The sequence below is a fragment of the Camellia sinensis genome, chromosome 6 (assembly GCF_055761805.1).
Source record: "Camellia sinensis isolate YWXY chromosome 6, ASM5576180v1, whole genome shotgun sequence".
Lineage (NCBI taxonomy): Eukaryota > Viridiplantae > Streptophyta > Magnoliopsida > Ericales > Theaceae > Camellia > Camellia sinensis.
Window position 1 is genome coordinate 82,039,619 of NC_138966.1, and position 17,745 is coordinate 82,057,363.

At 44.9% G+C, this 17,745-nt stretch overlaps 2 protein-coding genes across 2 annotated transcripts; both read left to right on the forward strand.

Moving 5' to 3' along the window:
* Positions 1-3,572: 3,572 nt before the first annotated feature.
* On the forward strand, positions 3,573-4,721 carry LOC145793384 (uncharacterized). The gene has a single exon (XM_082876202.1). It carries the CDS (start codon positions 3,573-3,575, stop codon positions 4,719-4,721), a length of 1,149 nt encoding a protein of 382 aa, XP_082732328.1.
* Positions 4,722-8,033: 3,312 nt separating this feature from the next.
* On the forward strand, positions 8,034-8,429 carry LOC145793385 (uncharacterized). The gene has a single exon (XM_082876203.1). The coding sequence runs from the start codon at positions 8,034-8,036 to the stop codon at positions 8,427-8,429; it is 396 nt and encodes a 131-aa protein (XP_082732329.1).
* The last annotated feature ends 9,316 nt before the right edge of the window (positions 8,430-17,745 follow it).

A 17,745-nucleotide genomic window follows, 5' to 3' on the forward strand; every position in this document is an offset into this window, starting at 1 on the left:
GTAAAAATAAAAGTAAGAAAAAATATTTAAAAAAAATTTAGAGTTTAATCCTTATAACAAAATAAATTTTAAAATTTAAATTTATTTTTAATTTAAACCATTCTTCATTTCTGTTATGTAAAATTGATGGAAAAAAATAATTTTAGCTATTAAATTAATGTAGATATATATAAAATGGCTAAAATATTATTTTTCGTTGAATTTAATGATTAAAATATTTATTTTTCTATCAATTTTACTTAACAAAAATAGTCATATGACTTACATTGAAGACAAATAAAAAAATTAGGGTATAAATCGATAAAATTAAAAACTCAAGATTTATTTTGTTATAAGAGTCAAACTTTGGGATTTTTTGTAATCTTTCCAAAAAATTAAATCCAAGTTCAAGAGTCTGTTAGGCATTAGGTCTAATGATTAATCTTATTTGGTGAGAAGAACACATTGAAAAGTCGTAGAAAGTTGCATGTGGGTGGCGAATGGTGGCTTACAACGGTTGCCAGCGACGGCAGCTAGTGGCAATGAATTAAACAGATAGCTCAATAGATTGTTGACACATCTATATATATTAGGATATTTGAATAGATAGTTGCACATATAAGTAACACATGTACATTTGAACATATAGTTAGACACATTTGCATAAATAATAGCACAGATAGGTGACACGGGTACATATTTGAACAAATAGTTAGACATTTGAATATATAGTTGCACAAATAGGTGACACATATATAGAGTTGAACAAATTATTGGACAAATAATTGACACATGTACAAGTTAGTAACATTTGATTAAATAGGTAGATAGTTAATCTTTTGAACAGATAGTATGTCCTTTTAACCCAAAAGGATTTGAACATGCGCTTATAAGCCTAATAATTTCATAAATGAATAGCCTGAGTAATATATATATATATATATATATTAATCTAATTTTTCAAATTTTAATAATTTTAAATTTATCTTTTTAGCTCAAACTATTTCTGAAATGGTGTTTGATGCATTTTGCTTGCTTTAGATTTTTCAAAAATAAACTTTTAGTTTTCAATTCACATTTTCTTATTTTTAGTGATTTTTTTAAACCTTTTTAATAAAAAAAAAATTTTACTTTTTCACTTAATTTAATTTAATTTAAATATGCTCAAAATTACAAAATTTGTACAAATGTTTTTAAAAATTGATTAAATACAATAAAATATAAAAATGCACTAAATATATATATATATATATATTAAGGAAAATTGTTTAAAAGTTCAACCTAAAGAGGACATAAGGCATTACGTCCAGTGGATTGGTGAGACGACAACTTTTTATGAAATAGTTTGGTGAGAAGTCTTTTTATTACTTTGAAGGACATTTTATTTCCAATTTTATTCATTATCTATTAGTTGAATTTTTTTGATTATTTGTTTAATTGTTTGACTATATGTTCAAAAAAATTTATATGCTTAATTTTTTGGCTATCTCTTTAAAACAAAAAATTATCTGTTTAATTTTTTAACTATCTGTTCAATTTTTTTTCCTTATTTGTTCAAATATCTATCCAAATTTTATTATTTGTTCAATTTGTTTTGCTTACCTATTTAAATCTATCCACTATATGTTCAAATTTTGAATAAATCTGTTCAACAACTGAGAGGGGAGATTTGCGCCGTTAGTACGGCTGAGCTAAGATGGGACGGATCTGTTTTGCTCGGTCTTAAAAACTGGTTGACCGGCGTGAATCAAGCCCAGCCGAGCTGTGACTCGCGAATATTCGGTAGTGCACACAACCAAGTGGCGAGACCGGGCTACGGATAGCTCGGGCAGAACTATGAACAAGCGAGGGTTGGAACGTCTCTGTCCAGTGAGCCGAGATGGGCAGCTTCCAGAGAACCTCGGATGAAGGTAGAACGGACGGAGGCCGGCATGCCTCGCGACCGGTATGCCACGTCAAACCGGTCAACTCCAGCCCGGCCCATGAGCATCACCCCGCCGCCCCTTTTGCCAAGGGGCAGTCCGGTGGGGCACAGCGCGATTGGGCACCTGTAGTGATAGTTCTTCGTGGGAGATAGGCCGGTCGTGGTACCGCAGTCAGGTGTACCACCTAGGCCAATGGCACGAGGGAAGGGACATCTGCTCCACGCATGCCTCAGTGCCGTTAGGCAGTTCTGAGTGTACTGATGGGAGGACTAAGCCTTTACACGCGTAAGGTGGTGAGAGGCGAGCACTGCCACCTGTCTTGGAAAGGACAGCAGAGGTAGTGCGCGCATAATCTTGAGGCTGCATGGCCAGCCTTGAAATAGGGAGGAGGACGAACGTTAGAGGTATGCAACTTCTTCCCTCAAAAGAAAATACTCTCTCTCTATCTGTCTTCTCCTTCTTCAAGTGGACTGACTTGATCGTCGGAGGATCTATCCGGCAAACCACCGCCGGGCAGTTCACCGTTTCTGTGTTACCAGGTAGACGCCGTCAAGAGAAGCTTGGAGTACAAGGAGTACGGAAAGCAGAGGATATTTCGCCCCCGTACAATTGGCGCCATCTGTGGGAAGTTTTTGATACTCAACCCTTGTTCTTAAAGCTTCTTCAACCATTTCCATGGCCAACAACGGCGAAGCCCCGCTGTCCGTCGTCGATGGCTTCACACTTGAGTACGTCCGCTTGAGAGAAGGTCCTCCGAATATTCCAGCCATGGCGGGACTAGAGACCTCTTCGCGAAGTACGCGAGACAAACGCGGAAGGAGTGCTGACCGCTCGCAGAGTCCTGAGGGCCGCCGACGCCGGGGGGAGTCCCATGCGCAGCGCCTGGAGCACAAACTCAAGGACCAAGACGCCGTCATTCGCAGGATGGCGGCGGAGATAGAGCTGCTGAAACGCCAGATTAAAGGGAAGGGTGTTGCTGGAGAAGGCAACCTCAGTGAGCGCACCCCGTCCCCTCGTTGCAGCAGTCGCCGCCAGGGGAGGACCCACTTTCTCTCCATCACCAGGAACTATGGGGTTGGCGGCTCCGACCAAGGAGAGGGCAGGTCCCTCTCTCGCGACAGCACATACCGCCCCTCACGCCCGACGCCGACGTCAGGATCTTCTTTCTCCACACGTTCCAGGGACTTGAGGGATGTATTGGAGGAGAGGGCGCGCTGTCGAGAGGCTCGGAGAGTGCCAGCATTGCAGAGGTTAAGTGCCCCAGTTCGTTACAGTGAGGAAGTGGCGATGCTAGCCCCCAAAGTGATGGCCCCTGTGCTGGTGGACAAAGAGATGGCGCGACTTACAGCCACACCGCTGTCTCCGGAGATTGAGAGTACGCCACTCCCCGTCGGATTCCACCAGCCAAAGTTCATTTTGTACGACGGCAGGACGGATCCATACATGCATGTGAGCCATTACCGGCAAGTAATGGCTGGACATCGGCGAAATGACGCCTTGATGTGCCTCATATTCCCAGCAAGCTTGGGAGAGCTGGGTTTGAAATGGTTCGAAACGCTCCCGGAGGGGAGTATTGAGGGGTGGCAGCAACTGGCGGAAGTCTTCGTCACCAGATTCAAAACCAACACACAAACGCCGAAGGAGGTCGACCATCTCCTGGGCGTCAAGATGGAATCTAGATGTTCGTTGAAAGCATACAATGCGAAATACTGGGAAACTTACAATGAGATCCTCGACTGCCCCACCAATCTGGCGATCACTCAGTACAAACGGGGTCTCCCAGTCGAACATAGGCTGCGAGATTCACTCACGATGCATCAACCTACAACCATGGAGTCATTGATGCAGCGGATCAATGAGCACATTCGTGTGGAGGATGACGCCGCCTCCACGACCGAGAAGGCTAATCCGGTCGTGGCAGACAAAAGGGTTGCGGGGAAAGTTCACGCGGTTGGGCAGGAGGATAGCCGCCCACACAACCGGTCGAAAGACCAACGCCATGGTTCAAACCGTGATGACAGAAACAAGGGCCGCCGAAACAACCGGGCTGACCCTCCCCGTGATGCAGCGGAGGATGCCAAAAGAAAATTGAAGGCGAGGACTGGGATCGCCACGGTGTTTAAAATCCATATCTACCGCATTTTGAGCGAGATTCGTGGTGAACCCTTCGTCCGTTGGCCGGCCAAGTTGGGGAGTGCGCAGAGGGGCTTCAATTCAAAATATCGTTGCACCTTTCATGAAGAACGGGGGCACCGAACAGAGGACTGCTTGCCGCTCAAGCAACACTTAGAGGAGTTGGTGGTGGCGGGGCATCTTGACCAATACATAAATAGGGGCATCAAAGCCACGCCGGCGGACCAAGCCGAGCCAAACGGCCTGGCCGCTCTAGAAGCGCCTCCGCAAGGTGTAATCAACATCATCCACGAAATCATTGAACCGGCCAGAGTCTGCGAGCTGAGAGGGATGATCAAGAAGGCCGAGCACATGAGGGAAGTGCTCTCTGTTCAGCTCGCTGTGAATAAAGGAAAGACCAAAGAAAGAGATATCCTTTCATTCTCAACCAAGGACTTGGAAAGAGTTCAGATGCCACACAATGATGCTTTAGTAGTCACTCCCCGCGTCAAAGACTTTGACATCAAGAGAATCTTGATCGACCAGGGGAGTTCGGTAGAAATCATGTATTATGACGCGTTCAAACAAATGAAGTTGGAAGACAAGGACTTGGCCCCCGCAACGTCCTCTTTAGTCGGCTTCAACTCACAGCCAGATTGGCCAATCGGAAAGATTATTTTGCCGGTCAAAGCGGATCGGTCGTAAAGCAAGTAGAGTTTTGGATGCTTAAAGTTCCATCAACTTACAACTTGATCTTAGGCCGGGGATGGCTGCACGCCATGCAAGTAGTTGCTTCGACCTTCCACCAAGTCATGCGCTTTTCGGCACCGAGCGGACAAATAGAGGAAGTTTGGGGGGACCAGGTGATGGCGAAACAATGCTTCGTTGCGGTAAATGGCAGCCGAGCGGCCAAAGGGTTCGTCCAAATGATTGAAGGGCCCGAGGGGAAAGAGGTCCTTGAAGACGTAGGAAGGAAGGCCGAGGAAAAGTCGGTCGAAGATTTGATGGAAGTGCGCATTGACGAGAACGATCCAACTAAATTCTTCCTCTTGGGCTCATCCTTGTCAAGCGCCGAGCGGATGAATTATGTCAACTTCTTGGTTTCCAATTTGGAGGCCTTTGCCTAGACGCCTTACGACATGCCTAGCATCGACCCGAGCTTCATTTGTCATCAGTTGAATGTCTTCCCTAATGCACGGCCAGTCATTCAAAGGGCACGCCGCTCAGCCTTGCACCATGCTAAAGTGGTCGCAGAGGAAGTAAAGAATTTGTTGGAAGCTGGGGCCATAGAGGAGGTGCAGTACCCTCGGTGGATATCCAACACGGTGGTTGTTCCGAAGAAGAACGACAAGTGGCGAGTCTGCGTTGATTACAAAACTGTCAACCGAGCTTGCCCCAAAGATAGCTTTCCCCTCCCTCGAATTGACCAGCTGGTGGATTTAACCGCTGGCCATCAGAAGTTTAGCTTCCTAGACGCATATCGCGGCTACCACCAGATAGCCATGTATGAACCGGACAGAGAGATCACCTCGTTCACAACCCCCAGAGGCTTATATTGCTACAAAGTCATGCCGTTCGGACTAAAGAACGCCGGGGCGACCTTTCAGAGGATGGTAACGAAAATGTTCGCTCCTCTTCTGGGCCGAACAATGGAGGCCTATATCGACGACATGGTGGTGAAGAGTAAGGAGAAGTCTCAGCACCTCGCCGACCTTGCAGAGATGTTCGCCATACTTAAGCTCCATAAGCTTCGCTTGAACACCACAAAGTGCGCCTTCGGAGTTGGCACCGGAAAGTTTCTAGGTTTTCTGGTCACAAATCGAGGGATTGAAACTGACCCATCACAGATCAAGGCCATACAAGATCTGGAGCGTCCCAACTCCACGAAGGACGTGCAACATCTTACCGGGATGGCAGTCGCATTGAACAGATTCATCAGCCGGTCTTCTGATAGTTGCAGGCCCTTCTTTAAAACTCTGATGTCCAAGTTCTTCTGGGATGACGAGTGCGACCACGCACTAGCAGACCTGAAAGCGTATCTCTCTTCAGCCCCTATTTTGGTCACGCCTCAGGCAGGCGAAGAGTTGTACCTCTACTTGGCTGTCTCTCAACACGCAGTCAGCGCGGTATTGGTGCGTGCTGAAGGCATCCAGCACCTACCGATCTTCTATGTAAGCAAGACTCTTCTCCCAGCCAAAACGAGATATCTGCCCTTGGAGAAATTGGCGCTGGCCCTAATGATAGCATCAAGAAAGCTGGCACACTATTTTCATGCCCATACAATAGTTGTGTTAACCGAGTTCCCGCTTAAAGTGCTTTTTGAAAAGGCAGACTTCACTGGGAGGATTTTGAAATGGGCCATGGAATTAAGACAATATGACATCAAGTTCCGACCGCGCACCGCAATCAAGGCTCAAGCACTTGCCGACTTTGTGGCGGAATTTGCCCCTAGGATGCATCCAGTATGCCCGGTTGATTTGGTTGGTGCGAATTTAGCACAACCCATGGTTCTGGCCACAGAAACGAATGTAGGACCGCAAGTAGGAAAAGTGACGAGCACGACTGGACTAACAAAGTCCGACGATGATGAGCCCAACCAAGACAAGGAAAGGGGCCAGAATGAACCGATCGGAGACTTGGAAATGAGAAGCTCATAGAACCCCTCTGATTGCTGGAAGCTGTTTATTGGCGAAATGTGGAAGCTCTTCGTTGATGGGGCGTCCAACAGACATGGGACCGGGCTGGGCATCGTGCTAAACTCGCCGAACGGGCTGATCATCGAGCAGGCAATTACACTTGGCTTCCCAGCATCCAACAACGAGGCTGAGTATGAAGCTCTCCTTGCCGGACTAAGAAGCGTGCTGAGAATGAAAGCCACAGCCCTTATGGTATTTAGCGATTCCAAGTTGGTGGTCAATCAAGTCTCAGGGGAGTATGAAGCAAAGGACGAAAGAATAGCCAAGTATCAGGCGCTGGTACGCGCAGAGATCAAGAAGTTCACAGCAATAAGGTTGGAATAAATCGACCGCGAGGAAAACAGCGCGGCTGATGAATTGGCCGGACTTGCTTCTGCCCAGACAGCTTTTCCTAACCCCTTGATGATAGAATTTTTGCCAAGGCCAAGCATTGAGGAACCAGAACCAGCCGAGGTACTTTGCATCGACTTAGGCCCTTCTTGGATGGACCCTATCATCGCCTTCCTGAAAGATAGAATTCTACCAGAAGGAAAAAAGGCAACACATAAGATCCGGGCAAAGTAAGAGCGGTTCTGGCTCTCCCCGTCCGGGGACTTGTACAAGAAATCTTTCACCGGCCCGTATTTGAAATGCGTCCACCCCACCAAGGTGGAGGCTTTCCTTTATGAGACACATGAGGGCATCTGTGGCAGCCATACTAGGGGCAAATCCTTGGCTTACCGAGCAATTTCTCAGGGTTATTGGTGGCCGCGCATACAGGCAGATGCACAAAAATATGTTCGCAGGTGCGAGAAGTGTCAGAAGTTCGCCCACCAGATCCACCAGCCGGCCAGAGATTTGCTCCCTCTCACAAGTCCTTGGCCATTCGCGCTTTGGGCCGGACATTGTTGGGCCACTCCCAGCTGCACCGGGCAACCATAAGTTCTTCATAGCCGCCACCGACTATTTCACCAAGTGGGTGGAGGCCAAGCCACTAGCAACCATAAGGGAAAAAGACGCGAAGAAGTTTGTATGGCAAAACGTGATCACCCGTTTCGGTATACCCAAGGCCCTCATCTCGGATAATGGCGCACAATTTGATGGTAAACTCTTTCGCGGATTTTGCGAAGAGTTGAAGATCGAGTTCTACAATTCGACGCCGGCCTATCCTCAGTCAAATGGTCAAGCAGAGGCTTCAAACAAGACCATCCTGGACGGGCTGAAGAAGCGGCTTGAGAAGGCTAAGGGCAAATGGGCTGAAGAACTCCCTAATGTGCTCTGGGCATACCGCACTACGCCAAGGCGGTCAACCGGGGAAACACCATTTGCTTTGGCCTACGGCATGGAGGCCGTTATCCCGTTGGAAATTGGCATGCCAACCATCCGCTCTGAAAATTTCCATCCAGATCTGAATAGTGAAGCAGTGGCATTGGAGTTGGACCTTGTTGAAGAAAAGAGGGAGCAAGCATTGATCCACATAGCGGCTTATCAACAAGAACTCTCCAAAAAATACAACAAGGCTGTGCACCCCAGGATGTTCAAGATCGGGGACTGGGTATTAAGAAAGGTGTTTGGCAACACAGTGGTCCCTGGCGAGGGAAAGCTCGGTACAAATTGGGAAGGACCATACAAGGTGATTGGTCTTGCTGGTAAAGGGGCGTACCATCTGGAAGATATAGATGGCAAGGCTGTCCCCAGGCCATGGAATACGGCCAACCTTAAGATCTTTTACTTTTGAGAAGTAATTTGCTTGTGTTGTTTAGCTTTTTTAGACCTTTAGCCTTTTGGCACTTAATGTAAAGGATATCAATGCTTTTGTAATGAAAAATAGCCCTCCTGTTGTTTGGAATCACATCTTTGTACAAAGGATTCGCAAGGGCAGTTATGAATACTAGGGGCAAGAGACCGACCTGAATGGGACCGGGCTGATTCTCTTTTGCTGGAATGAACGCAGACCGCACGAACACATTGTCCAACAATTTAATTGGCGTATAGCCCCATTCGCATTAGGGCCGAGATGGCTTTTCTCGCCCGGTTTAAATGTTGGCGTCATGACCAACTCAACTGAAACATTGGTGTTTTGCCCAGTGTAGTGGCCGAGCTGATTTTGCTCGGCCCAGTGGACATATTGGTGTCTTGCCCAATATGGAAAACGAGCGGCATTTGCTCAGCAGAATCCGGAATGTTGGAATTTTACCTAAACCAAAAAGAAGCCGAGCTGCATTTGCTCGGCCTAAAAGAAATGTTGGCGGCATACCCAACTTAAAAAGCGAGCTGGTTTTGCTCGGTCACGACGAGATCACATGAAATTTAGAAACGAATGAAGGCCGAGCAGATTTTGCTCGGACGAGTTAAAATATCAGTTTATTTGTGAGTTCATGGAACCGAACTACTACTGATTAGCAAACGTTTGAGGTGATTTTAGTTCGTCAAATTGTACGGCACAGCCGATCTGGCAGTTGTGAATTGTCATCAATTGAATTAAGAAATCCATGCAGACGCAGGCCGAACAGAAATAGAAGATGAGTGAGCAAAAAGTAGAAAGTCTTCATTGATAATGGAAATTTAAGTACAAGACGGGGGGAACATAGCCCGGTTACATAAAAAAAAAAAAACAACAAACAACAAAAAAGGGTCAATCCAAATCTTTGCTCGGTCTCTTCCACATTTTGCTCGGGCAAGATTTCTTCGGCGTCATCGTCAGTTCCTTCCGCCACGATAACACCCCGATCAGCCTCTTCCTCTGCACCTAGAGATGCTTCGGGAGGATTTTGTTCGGCTAGTTTCGCGGTGGCGGCAGCTTCCTCGGCCTCTTTCCTTACATCCATGATGAGCCGGTTTTGGGTGGCCTTGGAGTACGCCTGCATGTAGACCGGGATATAGGCAGCAGGCGGATTGATGAACATGTTAGAATCCTAACCAAGACCAACTTTCTCCACGGCAGCTTTCCAGCCGCATTGGAAAAAGATGTCCTTGGTCGCTTGGACCTGCAGTTCGTAGGTCTTCTCGCCCTGCGCGTATCCCCGGTCCTCTGCATCATCTACGGCCTTGTCCTTCTCGGCTTTGTGCGCATCGCGCAGTTTCCTCAGCTCGGCGAGATACCGAGCCTTCGTCGACTTCATGGCCCGAAGTTTGTCCTCGTTAGCTCGGTCAACCTTCTGGCTCAGGATATCTTGCTCGGCCTCAACTGCTTCCTGCGCTGCTTTAAGCTTTGCTATCTCCTCCTTTTGAGCCTTATTCTCGGCTATGGCATCCCGCAGGCTCTGCCGTACTTTTATCATCCGGTCGTGGGCCAAGTAGTTCTTTTGCGCGGCCTGAAAACAAGTGAGAGTTCTTCAGTATTCGAAAAACCGCGCAAAAACCGAGCAAACAGTTTGACGTAAAAAAAAAAAATAATAAAAAAAAAAAATAAAAAAAATAGAGAACTTACCAGCACTATGGATTCGCCGCCAAGCGGAGGACCTTGAGGTCGGAAAGCTCGTCATGTTTTTTCATATCGACGGGCAAGATCAACCCCTTGGTCAAATTGAAACCAAGCGAGTAGTCCTTGTCCGCATATACAGAGTCTTCAGCAGAAACTGCTCGGCCCTGGTATTTGAACTCTGGTGCCCAGACCGGGGGGGCTGGGCCCTTGGATTTGCTGGTCCGCGGTTGCTCGGTCTGGTCCTCGAGCTCGGTAGAGATGTGATCGGTGGAGTCTTCATCCGCCAGACACGGCCCGGTTTTCTCGTTCCTCGGCCGTTTCTTGGACCGCCCAGCCGGTTGCTCGCTAGCAAGTGCCAGCACTGCCTCGTCTCCCTGCACGGCGGGTGTGGAGGATGTCCCACCGGTTGCCTCTAGGTTTTGGGGCTCGTCTTCTTCCCCGGTGATCAAGGACTTGATGGCCCTGATTTTCGCCATTTCCTACTTGGCGATGAGTGGAATGAGCCTGATCGGTGGTAGGTTTGGATCCGGTTCTGGGGTTGGTGCACGCAAAAAATCGGTAACCTGGCTCCTACGCGGCGCAGTGTAATGGTAGGTCTGATTGAAGCCGAGCAATTTCGAAGCGTCCCTCTCCTCGGCAGGATGGCCCAGCAGGACTCTGATGGCCTCTTGGTTGGCCCGGTAGTAGTCTGCTGCTAGGTACTTATCTGCAAAAAGAAGACAAGTGTTAGATCGGCATGGAAAATAATTGATACATAAAGAAAATAGCGCGGTCAGCCGAGTGACTCATCGGCACTACCAAAATCCTTTCTAATATACCATCCCGGTATGGGTGCCTCGGTGTCCTCATAGCGACCAGACACCCACAGGAAGTCGTCGTCGTTGGTCTCCTTGTCCGGTTTACCCTCTATTAATTTTGCTCGGCCCTTCTTCACTTTGAGGTACCAGCAAAACCCGCTCTTATTTCTACTAAGACTATACTAATGGAAAATTTCTGCCAAACCGAGATTAAGACCGAGCCTCCGGTTCAGTTCGGCGACCCCGTTTATTATTTTGTATGTGTTATTTGAAACTTGGGTCGGGCAAAGCCTTGTCTGCCTCAAAAACTCACAGATCAAAGGCTAGACCGGGAAGCGGAGCCCTCCCTCTACTATTGACACGACCGTAAAGGGGCACCGGTTTAGATCTCCCCAAGGGGTGTCTCCCTTTTTGGCGAGCTCTAAGATGACGTCGTCTGGGATGTTGTAATCCCCGCGAAACTCGGCCATCGCACCGAGCGAGCTAACCATATAGCGGTACTTCCCCATCTATCTCGGTCTTATTTGATATAATGTATATCTCGGTCAAAAATGTTGGTGGGTCTGCTCGGACCTTGAGCTCCACCAATTAGTGCTGGACTGGATTGGTCGGTCCTATTTGTTCTGCATGATTAAAAAATAATTCCAAGGGTTAGCACGGCATAGATTACGCGGCCCCTATGGGAATTGGCTCAGTGAAGGGATCATTGGTATTTGGTTGGTTCGACTCCTACTTCAGTTATGCTACTTGGTCGATTTCCTAGGTCGGTTCTAATTCTCCGAAGTTGTCTCGGTCAAAGTTATAGCTCGGGCGGTCCTACTTGACGAGCTAACCCGGTCAAGGCCCAAGTAACGACCTCAAGTTTTCGCCCGGTTCAGTACTGTTACCAGTTTTAATCGGTAGTTCGGCTCGGTTACAACCTCTACGAGAAGTCACAAACTAGTTTTTGCTCGGCCGACGTGTCATTTACGGATCTAAACGAGCGTTTTGCTCAGTTCTACCCAGATTCAAACTGTTCATCCCAGAGATAGGACGAACTCGTTCGAACCCAGGAGAAACAATCCATTCCTACTATTCTTGTGTGCCCTAGGGTGTGCAAGATCTAAGCAAGGGAAAGCAACTCTAATGGCCCCGAAAACAAACAAAAATACGAAGCATAAGTGACACAGGAATGAAGAACATGTATGGAAAAACTTTGAGAAGTAGAAGCAAGAGATGCAACCGGGGGGGTAGTGTGACTTACCAGAAGGACGGGTGCGAGGGTGAACGCGACCTCGAGAGCTCGATCGTGGCCTTCGAAAGGATTTGAAATGGGGGATATGGCACAGAAACAGCAATGGCAGTGGTTCGAAAGCTTGGGAGGTTTAAGGCTTGTGTGGAAGAGAAGGGGAAAAGTGAAGGGTTTTAGGCCCTTCGTTGGAATACAAAAGAGGGGGAAAGGAACCCCAAACGGCTGTGCCGTTTGAATTTTGCGCGTGCAGAACAACTGGCTGTACGACCCAGTGGCGTAAAGCCACGTGGCACTGGAAACGCGGCTGTCAGTACGGCTGTACGACCTTTGATGAGACGGCGGAGGAAATGGCCGACCAAACGGGACAGCTCGGCGATAGATATGCCCCCGATCATGTTCGGCTTGGTGATGGCGCAACTCATCCGTTAGCTCGGTCACGATGGTAACCCCAGTCACGACTAGGTCGGATGGGGTTAAGGGGCAATTGAGAGGGGAGATTTGCGTCGTTAGTACGGCCGAGCTAAGATGGGACGGATCTGTTTTGCTCGGTCTTAAAGACCGGTTGACCGACGTGAATCAAGCCCGACCGAGCTGTGACTCGTAAATATTCGGCAGTGCACAAAGCCAAGTGGCGAGATCGGGCTACGGATAGCTCAGGCTGAACTATGAACAAGCGAGGGTTGGCACGTCTCTGTCCGGTGAGCCGAGATGGACAGCTTCCAGAGAACCTCGGATGAAGGTAGAACGGACGGAGGCCGGCATGCCTCGCGACCGGTATGCCACGTCAAACCGGTCAACTCCAGCCCGGCCCATGAGCATCACCCCGCTGCCCCTTTTGCCAAGGGGCAGTCCGGTGGGGCACAGCGCGGTTGGGCACCTGTAGTGATAGTTCTTCGTGGGAGATATGCCGGTCGTGGTACTGCGGTCAGGTGTGCCACCTGGGCCAATGGCACGAGGGAAGGGACATCTGCTCCACGCATGCCTCAGTGCCGTTAGGCAGTTCTGAGTGTACTGATGGGAGGACTAAGCCTTTACACGCGTAAGGTGGTGAGAGGCGAGCACTGCCACCTGTCTTGGGAAGGACAGCAGAGGTAGTGCGCGCATAATCTTGAGGTTGCATAGCCAGCCTTGAAATAGGGAGGAGGACGAACGTTAGAGGTATGCAACTTCTTCCCCCAAAAGAAAATACTCTCTCTCTATCTGTCTTCTCCTTCTTCAAGTGGACTGACTTGATCGTCGGAGGATCTATCCGGCAAACCGCCGCCGGGCAGCTCACCGTTTCTGTGTTACCAAGTAGACGGCGTCAAGAGAAGCTTGGAGTACAAGGAGTACGGAAAGCAGAGGATATTTCACCCCCGTACAACAACAATAACAAAATTCATTTTTTCTATCTGTTGAATTGATATGTTCAATCTTGGTGCTGCAATTGGAGCTTGCACCATGTCGAAGAAGTGACAGTCCACTTAGATCATGCCATCGTCCGAGTCCTCCACCGGATGCACGCCGTTTCTGCTATTATCGCCGCTCGTTATGACCAAGTTCTATCACTAGTGACAGCAGATGAAGAAAACCTCGGCGACGGAGAGTTGAAACAAAAGTCGTCGAATGAGAAGAAGATGAGGAGGGCGAGGTTTACGGATGGGCAGATTGCAGTGATGGTGGAGTATGCGGCAATGGAGCTAGGATAGGGCCTTCACACTAACCTATCGGCTTATCAGTGACCAGCGACTCGTTCTTCGTCGGCTAAAGACAGCGGTGGTGCTGGGCAGGTGGACTTCAACGGTCCTGATGGTGGATATGGTGGCAATGGTGGCAAACAATTTAAGTAAGGCCTAGATTTTAAAGAGGAAGGGAGGGAGAGAGAGAGAGAGAGAGAGAGAGAGAGAGAGAGAGAGGATTTCTTAGGGTTTTGGGTTTCGTTTTATGTCTATAGAGAGAGAAAGAGAGATAGAGATGGAAGGTGGTTTATATGGCGAAAAAAAAGGATGGGTAATTTGGTCATTTCGTTTCAATATGACCTTATGGACATAGTATTTTAGAGTCTGGACTTTTGACCAAACAAAATTCAAATTTAGATTTATGAACCGAGTGCCCTATATTTTATAGTTTTTATATTCAATTAATTTTTGAAAAACTTTTGCACAAATTTTGTACTTTTTAAGTGTATCTACATTACGTGAATCTAAAGATTTGAAAGAAAAAAAAAAGATTAAAACATTAAAAAAAAAAACCACTAAAAATAAATAACAAATACGAATTAAAAACTTAAAAAACTATTTTTGAAAAGTCTAAACCAAACAAAGTATTTTTTGAAAACATGATTCAACTTCAAAATTTTACTTTAAAAGACAAGCTCATAAAATAATTTAAGTTTGAAAATAAGTTTAAGATAACTTAGGATACATAATGGGTGTTTTGGAAGTGGATTTTTTTGTAGGTTTTTTTAGTTGTAGAATATTATTGGAGAATTTTTTTTGTGGTTGGCAAGATAGTTGGATTTTTTTGTGGTTGAATGTGATGTTTGTGAGATAAAAAATGAAATGATTATGGGGTTTGATGTGATATTTTGTTTGGATTGATTTTTTTTGGTTTTGTAACCAATTTGTCTTTTAGTGGAAAAAAAACAAAAAAAAAAAAAAAAACCAAAATGCAAACTTTCCAAACAATTAAAGAGAAAATTGTTGAAAAATCCAAGCTAAAGAGGGTATAAGGTATATGTGCAGTTGATAATTTTTTTGTTGGTGAGAGGTCCACTATTTGTGAAATAATTTGGTGAAAAGTCCTTTTGTTTGTTTTGAAGAATATTTTGTTTCTAATTTTACTCTTTAATTTATCTATTGACTTTTTTTTATCTGTTCAAATATTTTTCTATTTGTCCAAATTATTTTGACTATTTAAATCTATCTGTTGAATTTTTTTCTTGATATGTTCAATGTTTTCCCCTATATATTCAAATTCTGTGGGTTTCTTTCTATATGTTCAAATTCTGTACGTTTCTCTTTGTTCTTATCTAGTGAAACACTATTTGTTGAAAATCTCTGTCATAATTTTTTTTATTTGTTGCAACCATTAACATCAACAACAATAATAACAAACAAATAGGTTCTCAAAAACAAAAACAAAAACAAGAACAAAAAAAAAAAAAAAAAAAAAGAAAGAAAGAAAGAGAGAAAATTTCAGATTTTTTTAAATTTTATTATCTGTTGATTTTTTTTCCCTAAATTTTGTTTGTTTTACTATTTGTTCAAATTTTGAACAGATCTATTACAGACTGTTCAAGAACAAAAAATATATATATATCTAATCACTTATAAATTTTTTTATTTGGTTCATCATCAACAACTAATGAATTTTTTTATATGTTTCATCAACAACAACAACAACAACACAGATATATATATATATATAGGGCCTTTTGGGAAGTGGGTTATAATCCACTTCTCAGATTATAACCCACTTCTCTCTCTCACACAAAAAGCAGCTTTTAATCAGCTTTTAACCAAAAAGTAACTTTTAACCATCTTCCCAAATAGCCCTATACATATATATATATATATATATATATATAATATATAGAGAGAGAGAGAAAGAGATAGAGAGAGAGAGATAGTGGAGAGGAAACTGGATTTGTTGGTTTGGTTTGCTTGCTTTTAGATTGGTCCATGGCGGATGTTGTTCCATAGCCACGTCTCCCCTATCGACTCTGACCACCCTGACATCAACTTTGCCGGTGGTGAAGACGCGGTAGTGGTGGTGGATCTGATTTTAGCTCCCTGAACATTGAAAAAACCAAAATCAAGCACTTAGTGTTGAAAATTATCACACAGAGTGCACACGTACATATGATAATGTGTATATATTTTGCGTGTAAATATGAATTGTAAAGAAGAGAAATGGTAACAACACATAGATCACTAGCACAATGGTGAGTCAGGAATTCGAAGGACCAAAGTTCTGTCGCCGTATAGCCTCTTCAACAAAAAAATTGGCAATGATATCTCTCAAATCTTCTTTAACCACATCAGCCACCACTCTGATATGTTGGATTTAATAAAAGCAACATAGAGTGACAGTCAATAAACGATACATGAAGTTGATGAAGATAGAATTGAGGATCACTCAATCGAAATTGGATCGATTAGAATGCAAGAGCAAGGTGTCATTGATAATAAGACTGAGATTAGAGAGTCAGGAGAAGTGGGGTTTCCATCGAAGGCATGATAAACTGTAGAAAGAGAAAGTGAAAACAAAGAAGAGAGAGAGAGAGAGAGAGAGAGAGATTGAATAGATCCATACCCACTATCGCCGTCTCTTCCTTCGTCATCGTGGGTGGTGCCCTATATAGGAGGGCCGCTAACGTCGACGACTTTGATGTGGCCGTCATCACCAAAATCGATGATGAACTAGATAGTCTCTCTATCTTCAAAGCTCTTAAATAGCAAGAACAATTAGTGAAGACGATAAACGATACCAAACGAACAAAGAGGAGGAGAAGGAGGAGATGAAAACGATGAAGATGAAGAATTCAATGAAGTTCATGACAACAACGATGGTGACACTGAGTTAGTAATGAGCAGATGAGGTAATTCAGTAAGTTACCGCCAATTGAAACTTCTCAATCTGAAACCCTAGTCGCGACTTCTTCATCTCTCTTTTCGTTTGAGAATGATCGGTAACAACACATAGATTTTAATTGAAAAAGATAGAGGGCTTCAGCATCAGTGGAAACAACGGTAGTGGTGGACAATGGAGGAAGAGGGTTTCGACAACGATGACATGATTAGGGTTTCAACAACAGCACACAGATCTTAATTAAAGAAAAAAGAGGGATTTGACATTGGGGGAAAGGATGGTAGCGGTGAACGGCGAAGGATAGAGGCTTCGACAGTGGTGAACGATGGAGGAGGAGGGCTTCGGCGATGGCAAAATTGGTGCGATGGTTTTAGAGAGAGAGAGAGGAAACACGATTTGGGCTCTCTCATTTTGGTGTGGATCGGTGAAGCTGATAGGATATATATGGGTAATTTGGTCATTTTGCAAAATCATGTCCTTATGGACATAATTGTTTAGCGCGTGCACCATTGGGCTAAAAAAAAATCCAAGGTTGGGTTTTTCACCTGAACGCCCTAAATTTTATTTTGAGCCAACTTGCATTTAGTAAAATTTCTACATATTCCACTATTGAGAATTATTTATTTATTTATTGTATTTAAGATGTTGTAGTGTTTGGGTCTGCTTGGTAGAACTTTTCTCAAGTTAAAAATTGATAATTAGTGAGTATAAATTATGTTAAAAACATCACTCTTCTAATTTCCAGATAATTAGTATTTCTAATTTATTTAAATCAATTTTAGATAATTAGAATCACAGGGAGCATCCATATTTTAAACAAATTTCATAGAGTGTATTTGTAATTTACCAAAAGTAAAATAAAATAAAAATGACAGTTTGGTTTTTGTCACATACCTATCTATCCCTTAATATAGGGATTTGTTGGAGATGATCAACCGACAAACATAGTTACCAAGACCTCAAGATAGGGTCCAACTATGATTGCAATTAGGATAAATTACAAATACACTATCTGAAATTTGCCAAAAAT